Consider the following 9,425-nt stretch of genomic DNA (forward strand, 5'->3'; position numbering starts at 1 on the left):
GAAAGAAAAAAGGAAGGAAGGAAGGAACGTTTATGTACATCGATTAGCAATGCGAGAGAACGCGAGAAGATAGGGCGTCGTACAAAGCCGTCTCTCGTGTTTACCTCTCTGGCGAGCCCTTCTCACTCTCTCTACGTGTGTTGCCTATGATCGGCCCGCGAACGCTTTTTTTTAAAACGATCCAACTGGCACGACTAAGGTCTCGTCGATCGAACAAACCTACCGGCACCACGCGACGCTCCGTTTAATATCCCGATTCTTCCTGCACGATTCTTCTCGCGCAATTCACTGAGACGCACGCATCTTTCCTTCTCGAAACGCGTACCTCGCACGACGTCCCTGCCCTTTTACCGTAGCCTTGTCGGCCATTTTCTTCCTCGCGCCGCTCTCCCACTCCTCCCTATCACAAATCGCCCTCTCTCGGCAGATCTTATAATTACGCGCTTCCTTGGTTATCGATATTTGTCGATAAATGTTACGATCGAATAATCGTACTCTCGTCAGCTGTCCTTTGTTATTTAAGCGCGCGAAAGAGTACGAGGTACGATTTCTTTTTTTTTTTTTTTTTTTTTTTTTTTATAGAAAACAAATCTATCTCATTGGGAGATTGGGAAACACACACATATATACACACACACGCATATATATATATACACCTCTCTTCAAAAAATAATTTTTCTTATTAAAATAAAATGTAGATACTTATATAAACCATATAAATCGTGTAAAAAATCGTAAGGCATGGATAATAATATTTAAGGAATATGCAGACATTTCGGTATTACATTGTAGTTCTAGGATTAAGAAGTATCGCTTCTACGACTTCACCCGGATACAGTGCCGTCTTAGCAACCGTTTTCCCTGGTAACATTAACAATGCATTAGCATTTTTACAACTGAATAATTTACTGCTTATTTGATTTCCAGTACTATGGGCCAATGGAAGATCTGCTTCGTCTTTCCACGTTAAGATAACTCTTGCGTATTCCGGACGAGGATCCAATTGATAAGTCGAATCCACCTGCAATTAATTCATAAAAATTATATATATATATATATATATACATACACAATTCGGTAAATATTTATATAAAGTGGACGAACCTTCGTCTTTATGATGACGGGTTTCGAAATATCACCATGCATTTCGTTAAGTAAAGGTATAACAAATAAAATCGAAGTAACTGTTGCCGAAACTGGATTACCCGGCAGACACATGAAATATTTTTTTTTACCATTATATATACAAGTTGCAAAAGTTGTTGGTTTACCAGGTTTCATGTTTACACGGCCTATAATAATATATAACAAATATAACATTCATTTCTAAGATAAATAATTAATCTAATAAGTAATAATTACCAAAATGTATTTTTGCATTAAAATAATGTTCTAGTACAGGTTTCAACATATCTCGATCGCCCATCGACACTGATCCGGATGTTACGAGTACATCGACTTTACCCAAGGCATTTTTAATTGCATCTACCATGCTGGTTTTGCTATGAAAAATAAACGATAAAGCATCGAAATTAATAGTATCAAATTTACCCATAATTTGCTTTGTCGTTCATAGACTTACTTGTCCTTTACAATTCCCAAATTCTTTGGATCATATCCATTTTCTCGTAATATGGATATTAAAGTTATCGTATTACTGTCATATACGTATCCTGGCTTTAAATCATTCCCTGGTTCTTCCAATTCATCCCCCGTTGATAATACCCCTATACTAGGAACTTTATAAACCTTCACTTCTTTATAACCGCAAGCAGCTAAAAGTCCTACCTCTGCTGCTCCAAGCTTTATTGGCGCTTTAATTACGAGCTCTCCTTTTTTTAAATCACAACCAATAGGTCTTACAAGGAAAAAAGAAAAAAATATATATATATATATATATATTATATTTCGATAGATACCACTAAATGCATTTGAAGAATTAAATACCTAATGTCCTGTCCCTCCTTTGGTACAGTTAAAATTTCAATTTCTTTCTCTTCCGTATTATCGCTGTTCTTTAATATAAGCTTTGTATCCTCCACTTGAACAACAGCAGTTGCATCTAAGTGCAATCATCCGAATATTTATATTCTTGTTTTCATTAATCTCTTTTAACAAACACTTACCATCCGGTATCGGTGCGCCAGTATTTACTCTTATACAAGAGCCAGGTATCAAAGATATAGACGCTGCCTACGTGTTTTACAAACATAAAGTTAATTATTTCTAGAATTAAATCGTACAATTTCTCAAATATTTTGTACATACAGTATTTCCTGCTTTTAAAGCACCTAAAACCCGTCTTCTACCTTTCCCATCCTCTGCCAAAACGGCATAACCATCTTTAATAGATGCTCGAAATGGTGGTAAATCGCAAAGAGAAAATATATCATTAGCTAAAACTCTGTTATGAGCATTCCAAATTGTCACAATTTCTGTTCCTTGGAGTTCTATATTTTTATTTATTAATTCTCTTGCTTTATCAACGGAAAGCATGGGGTACGGTGATTCCCTGAGACGCGTGGCAACATTTTCCAAGTGTAACTACAAAAAAGTATTTATAGCTTAAACAAAAAAGGATACATAAATTATATTTTTATACAAGTATAAGTTACATAAGCCTTGTACCAATGTAGTAGAAGGTAAAACACAACTATGATCATTGTTATTTGTCTTTGTAATGCTGTGTGATGCATGCACTCTTTCTACATCTGCCTGATTATTTGAAATTAAATCAACCGCATGTGGTATTACAGATGCAATAGGAACTAAACATTCCTTCAAAGCTTTTGGTGATCCTGGTAGATTAATGATTAATGTTTTTCCACGAATTCCACACATGGCTCTAAAATTCGTATGTTAAAAAAATCAAAAAAATTCAAAATAATAACAATCTTATATTACCTAGAAAGTGCGGCCATAGGTGTCACTTGTAAGCTCGATACAAGCATAGCTGTTGCTATTCCCGGAGCTTCTTTGTCGATAACTTTTTTTGTTGCTTCGGGTGTAACATCTCTATTGGAAAAACCAGTACCACCGGATGTCAAAATGACATCTAACTTTTGTACATCACTCCATTTTACCAAATATTCCTTAGAATTAATAAACGTTTGGAATTAAAAATGTATTTAGAAATAACATAACAATTACATCCTTATTATTAATTATCATACCATTATAACTTCTTCCTTATCTGGTATTATTTTATCCTGAAGTACTTTCCCTTTAAGTATTTTTCCTGTATCAGTGTTTATGTCACCGACCAGACGTTTTAATTCAGGACCTGTTTCATCTTTTCTGGACCCTTCCGAGCGACTATCGCTTACTAAATAAGCAACACCATAGATATACATTTTTATTAATAAATTGAATTTTTATTATTGTTATAAACAACATAATAACATACCAATTAAGATACCAAACGTAATTCCGGCCATATTCTCTTTTCTATTCACTAACCAAAAATTGACAAATCTTTCTATTACTGTAATATATTTCAGTTGAAAGAAACAAGACTAACCGGTAGGAAAAAATATGATAACATCAAGGCTATCTAGTTATTCAAAATGATAACGAACGTTTTTAATCAAATTGATTACTACATACTATTAAATACTGTCATTTATATAACGTCGTATATCAGCATAATCACGTCTTTCAGCTTTATATGATAGATTGCACCGACTTTAAAAAATTCTATCATAGACGTGCTATATACCTTGCAATGAAGATTTTCGTATACGTAGACTTATCTTATAAGCTGAAATTTCTTTTACCATCTCCATAAAGTTCCTGACTTTACCGATACACATTTAGAAATAGATTGTAGCGCTTTAAGTGAACTAAAAGAATATCTGATACATGATTTAACAACAGTTGATATCTGAGGTAAGTCGAACGTTCACAAGGAAATAAAATTCAAAATATCACATCTAATTATTTAACAAGTTGAAAATGTACGAATAATCGACTATTATCGTATGACTTGACGAAATAAAATATTTTGTTATCACACATTCGATCATGTGATTCGATCATTCGATTGTTTTATAAACGATTCCTTTTATTCGAATCAACTTTTGTAAGTTCTAACATAGAGCAAATAATATCATATAATTTTACAGCAAATTCCAATTAATTTATAATAGCTTGCATAATACAGTTCAATTAATATATATAGTTGTTTGTGTGTGTGTGTGTGTGTGTAATTCAAAAATGAAGCAGCACTTCTAAGAAGGAATGCAATGAATAGGAAGTTTCTTTGTAAATTATAATATAAAATCTGGATGTAACGAATTAGGCATATTATTTATCTCTCACGTTAGTAGTCTACCAAGCCTCTGTAAAAAGAAATAAAGTAAATCAATTTGAAAATAGTTATTCGAATCATAATGACATTTATTTATCCGTAGGACATTACCGACTACTTCTTGGACTTAAAGAACGAAGCGGAGAATCTCTGTATCTTCTTCGTGATTCTTGCCTGCATCTTTCTCTGTCATCACGCCTATCTCTTTCTCTATCCCTTTCTCTATCTCTATCTCTTTCTCGATCTATTTCTAAATCCCTGTCTCTTTCTCTCCTATCTCTACGTATATGATGTCTCGGACTACGTCCTGGACTTGGCGTACGAGATATAGAAGATCGTGAATCAGAACTGTGACCTTCATACCGATGTCTTCTTTCTCTTTGTCTGTAAATGTACATTTATATTATATTTCTTTAATATATTCTCTCTCTTGTATAAAATGAAAACAAATATGAACTTACTTTCGACGTAATTTTAATGACATTTCTCTAATTTCGTCTTCTCGGTCTTGTCTCTGTTGTTCCTTCTTTTCTATTCTCAATTGTTCCGCCTTCTTGTCCGCTTTATCTACGATACAAAATATTACAAAATATGAACGATCGATTTTTTTTATTACAATTTTAATTTCTCACTTACATTGCCTATTTAATAGAGCCTGCATTTTTTTCTTAAGCCGCTCTTGAGGTGTTATTTTCGTAGACTGAAAAGTAAAACTCTTAATGCTTTGTACTTCCAAACTATCTTTTGTCGTTTATTTTATTATTTTTCTTTTTTTTTCTTTCTTTCTTTCTTTTTCTTTTTTTTATTTATTATTTTTTTTTTTTTTTTTTTTTTTTTTTTTATTATAATAATGCTACTTCGAATATTTCTTTACGATCAATAGAACACAATTGAACTATACCGCAAAGAATTTGAAAATAATTCGATTACGATCTCTTTTAACAATTACATATACATATACATATATACATATACATATACATATATATATATATATATATATGTATGTGTATATTTTAAGTAATAGAAACTTTGGTATAATTCAAATTCTTCGTGGTTTTGATTAAATGGAAATCGTTAGCAAATTTGTAGGAATTAATGAAACATAGACGACTGAATAAATAAAATTATGTTAACGCCTCATTGACGTCTGCTCCAACGGAATCAAAACGAGTAGCACTCGCTAAAGCTCCTCGTTGAGAGATTTATATAGGAACAAGTATGTTCTGTCTTTATTCTCTGTGCGTTAAGTGACTAAGAAAGCGTTATGGTTCTTACTGACTTTGTGTCCGCCACCAGAATTTGTACTTAACCCTGCTTTTGGCGTGTTTCTGCAATAATTAATACGAGACAAGAGATTCAAATAGACGATATGAATATTATTATACATACATACATACATACATACATACATACATACATACATACATATATATATATATATTACACAAGAATGATGGCATTTTACTTACATGCTTGCGGTTGTTACTGTTGGCTTTAGCGTTGCTGCTGTGCTTTTTTCTTCCTTGTCAGACAATTCTAATTCAAGACTGGAGGATTTGCCACGACGGCCATAATATCTGGTAAAATGAACAATAAATAATAGTAAAAAGTGAAAATTGACAATATTTCCTTAAAATTTACAAATGTATGTATATAAAACGAAACGGTAAATACCTTGGCAGTGTTTGCACTTTATTTTCAATACTACGTGATCGTTTACTATTATTGCTTTTAGACCTAGATCTTGATCTTGTTTGAGATTTTGATCTTGAGCGTGATTTTGATCTCGATTTTGAGGGAGAATAACGTCTTCGACGATAACTATCTCTGGAACGACTTCTGTGATGCGATTTAGATCTCGATCTTGATTTAGATCTTGATATGCTGCTTGATGAGGAACTTCTTGATCTTTTTTGACGTTGACGCGAAGTGGATCTAGATCGAGACCGTGAAAGCGAACGCGATCTTGATCTGCTTGTACTTCTACATCGAGATCGAGATTTACTACGTGTTCTTGATCGTCGAGAACGACTTCTTGTTCTGGATCTTTGCATTTTCCTATGTTTCGATCGCGTTCTTCTGGATCTACTATAAAGATTACGATATATTAGAAAGAAGACTATCTATTAAGAAAAATTAAAAAGAAATAATGAAAAAGATAGATATATTTACCTCATTCGCGAGACACTGCGCCTCCTGTCGCGTGTCCTGTAAGATTTGCTTCTACTAACAGAGCGAGAACAGCTTCTTGATCTAGATTTTGATAATTTTCTACTAACTGTCCTTTCGTTCGAAACAGGGCTTTCAGATCGTCTTCTTCTAAGATGCGAATAATTGACTTTTTTCGAATTCGATGAAGTTACGTGAGAAGAGCTACTATGAGCTTCTTCCTCACCGCCAAAACTTGTAATATAAGTAATTTGTCCAGTATTTACAGGAGAAGCAGACCGTGAACGTGATTTTGAGGAAGATTTCCTGTAAGGATTGTATTCTGGACTTTCACGGGCTGCATAACTGAAAAAAAGAGATAAATGCATGTTAAGAAAAAGATATACACAATATAGATATCTCACAAACATAGCAAACTATAAATTACCTTGGTGGGCTCATAACACGACCGATCATCTTCTTTTCTCGAAATGCTCGTCTTTCCCTGCGAGATCTTCGACCCTATTTGATAGATAAAAATAAAGATATCAAAATTTGTTGTGAAAATATTCTACACGTATAATTGAATATTACATACAGAATACATCGCCTTTTCTTCTTCCTGCTTGCGTGCCTGTCTTAATGTTTCTGCCTCTTCAAAATCCTGAGTCAAAAAACTGAAATAATCAGCTCCCAAAAGTCCATACTTTTGAGCAACCAAATTCATCTCGTGCGCTTGAGAAGGTTCGATTTGTGAAACATCTACACATATATCTGCATAAAAGAGAAAATGATAAATCCATAGTTTTTATAACGATGGTTATAGAAAAGCATGTCATTTAATAACTTCATTTCTAACCCAAATCAATGTCGCTATCCTCATCCTCTGGTTTCTCATCAGCTATAACAGAATCTAATGTTTTTGTTGCGTCAGGAATTGGTTCTTCTGTCTCGTAATTGTAACCAATAGCAGCATTGTTAGAAGATTTTTTCTTATCTTTTGAAGCATCTACTTTGGTGGATGAACCAAATTGTTCCTCCAAATGTATTTGATGTAAAAATTTTTCTTCTGCGACTGTATGAACAATTATTATTATTATTATTATCATTATTATTATTATTATTATTGGGAATATCGCATAATACATAAAGTGTATTATAAAAGGAAATTTCTTACCTCCCAAAAATTCATTTTGCACAATTATGCGATAACGTTCATAATTGATATGTCTGTCTTCGCTGGTAAGAGCAATGTCAACGTCGATGGTATCTGGTGCCTCTGGTATCCAATCTAAATGAGCACGTACATCAAAGCGATCTATAAGATTGTCTTCGTTTCCTTGCCAGGGCATCCTGAAAATAAAGTATTAAAAGCACGTCCTCAAAATTATAAATATTATAATGCTTACATGTTAGCTGGACTATCACCAGCAGCTGCTATAGCTGGATCCAAATGTATTTTGCACGGTCTGCCATGAAGTTGAAGGAACTGGGTAGGATCTGATTTCTGATAGAAGTATAACGTTAATGAGAATCAATGGGATGTCCTTCATAAAAATGTTCGTATACGTTCGAGACGTATAAAAAGGAAAAAAGGAAACGAAGAAAAAAAAAAAGAAAGAAAGAAAGAAAAGGAAAAAAGAAGAAAAGAAAATACGTTCAAATTGGGCCAGATGATTGATTGCGGACGAAGAAAAGGCGAGATTTTACATAATGTCGATAGAAAATGATTTAATGCTTAAAATCTAAATCTAATGTTCTTACAATTTTTTCATAATAATCTCTACGACGTTCGGCTCGCCGACGATAATCGACCAACATCCCACGTATCTTTTTCTCTTGCTTTCGAGCTTCGTGCCACATTCTTCCGCCGGTTTTCTTTACGGAAAAACTCATTATCTACGAAAGATTACTTCTGTGATATTAAAGTAACAATAGAACTTCCATTTATTCGGTGGAATACGATAAAAAAAAACTGAAGAATATCTAATTCACACGTTTTCGTCTTTCACGGGGCAGACATGTTGCCTTGCAACCGCTTTTATTGGATGTCATATCTAAGAGAGAGCGAGAGAGGGGTGGAGGGGCGAGGAGCGGGGAGAGAGAGAGAAAAGTAGTTTCTACTTTTGGACGTTTTTTTAACAGGATCTGACGACATCTGCTGGGAAATTAGAAATAAGATTGTAAGAATCAGAAATAATTCATCCCTGTTGAAGATTGAGGTTATTGAATGACGAAAGAAAAAAAAAAAGCTAAAGAAAAAATATATAAAATCGCATTGAAAATGCATATGTATGGTATGCATGCATAATAGTAGACTCTCTTGGAACTGTTATAAGTTAAACAATCGACTACCAGATAACGCTTCGATCGATGCGGATTATGGCGGGTCGATTCGTAATTATTTTTAAAACGTTCCTTTTAAAAAAAGCTCATATATGTATGTACGTACGAATGAATGAATGAATGAATGAATGAATGAATGAATAAATGGATGAATGGATTAGGTACAGTGGATGAGAGGAATGTAAAAGAAAACGTAACAGCAAAGGTGAAGATGCGTTTGTTTATTATTAACCTTATGTAATATCGTTTCAAATTCTCAATTACATTATTATATATAATAATAATTATAATAATCATAATAATAATATGACAATGTATACAGGTTAGATACAACTTTTTCTTCATCTTGCATGGAGTTTTGTTAATTTTTTTCTTCATCTTAATAAATCGGTTTTTGTTTCATAATTCAGTTTGTTCTCTCTTTTGCATTTTTTTCTTCTTCTTTTTTTCTGCATTCATCCTTTATATTTTTTTTTCTTTTTTTCTTTTTTTTTTTTTTTTTTTAACCCAATTTGGTGGTACATGCCATCGCCGAAGGAGATATCAAGATATCGGTTCGACATGCTCAATTCTCAAAAGACGCTCGCATGCCGCCAACTCAGGTATATATCAGTCGTAT

The 9,425-nt window shown here is 33.3% G+C and overlaps 3 protein-coding genes across 9 annotated transcripts in view; all 3 read right to left on the reverse strand.

The window, feature by feature from the left end:
• The window catches only part of LOC118445102 (uncharacterized), a 61,306-nt gene extending 60,918 nt beyond the window's left edge, over positions 1-388 (reverse strand). For 3 of the 5 annotated variants that reach the window (XM_085655634.1, XM_085655633.1, XM_035874080.2), the window contains exon 1: positions 224-387. The gene's annotated coding sequence lies outside the window, so the exon portion shown is untranslated. Of the gene's footprint in view, positions 1-104 lie in introns of all 5 variants that reach the window. The other 2 variants (XM_085655632.1, XM_035874079.2) reach the window with 2 other exon arrangements.
• Positions 389-661: 273 nt separating this feature from the next.
• On the reverse strand, positions 662-3,992 carry cin (Molybdenum cofactor synthesis protein cinnamon). The gene is made up of 11 exons (XM_085655645.1): positions 3,407-3,992; positions 3,174-3,325; positions 2,905-3,092; positions 2,629-2,845; positions 2,269-2,544; positions 2,127-2,193; positions 1,948-2,062; positions 1,583-1,858; positions 1,363-1,502; positions 1,105-1,292; positions 662-1,021 (listed from the first exon to the last, which is right to left on the reverse strand). Exons 1-11 carry the CDS (start codon positions 3,435-3,437, stop codon positions 782-784), a joined length of 1,890 nt encoding a protein of 629 aa, XP_085511771.1. The 5' UTR covers positions 3,438-3,992; the 3' UTR covers positions 662-781.
• A 124-nt stretch (positions 3,993-4,116) lies between these two features.
• Positions 4,117-8,525, reverse strand: LOC118445181 (CLK4-associating serine/arginine rich protein). Of its 3 annotated transcripts, none has more exons than XM_035874262.2 (14): positions 8,225-8,525; positions 7,870-7,967; positions 7,638-7,813; positions 7,320-7,535; positions 7,059-7,234; positions 6,909-6,982; positions 6,485-6,826; positions 5,987-6,397; positions 5,782-5,889; positions 5,592-5,640; positions 4,946-5,009; positions 4,771-4,876; positions 4,421-4,693; positions 4,117-4,340 (listed from the first exon to the last, which is right to left on the reverse strand). In XM_035874262.2, the coding sequence occupies exons 1-14, from the start codon at positions 8,354-8,356 to the stop codon at positions 4,322-4,324; spliced, it is 2,244 nt and encodes a 747-aa protein (XP_035730155.2). In that variant the 5' UTR covers positions 8,357-8,525; the 3' UTR covers positions 4,117-4,321. The 3 variants fall into 3 exon arrangements, with proteins under 3 accessions (XP_035730155.2, XP_085511764.1, XP_085511765.1); XM_085655638.1 differs by having other exon boundaries at positions 5,987-6,400; XM_085655639.1 differs by lacking the exons at positions 4,117-4,340; positions 4,421-4,693 and having other exon boundaries at positions 5,588-5,640; positions 5,987-6,400.
• Positions 8,526-9,425: the final 900 nt, after the last annotated feature.

The sequence above is a fragment of the Vespa mandarinia genome, chromosome 3, assembly GCF_050613455.1.
Source record: "Vespa mandarinia isolate Hongniang chromosome 3, ASM5061345v1, whole genome shotgun sequence".
Lineage (NCBI taxonomy): Eukaryota > Metazoa > Arthropoda > Insecta > Hymenoptera > Vespidae > Vespa > Vespa mandarinia.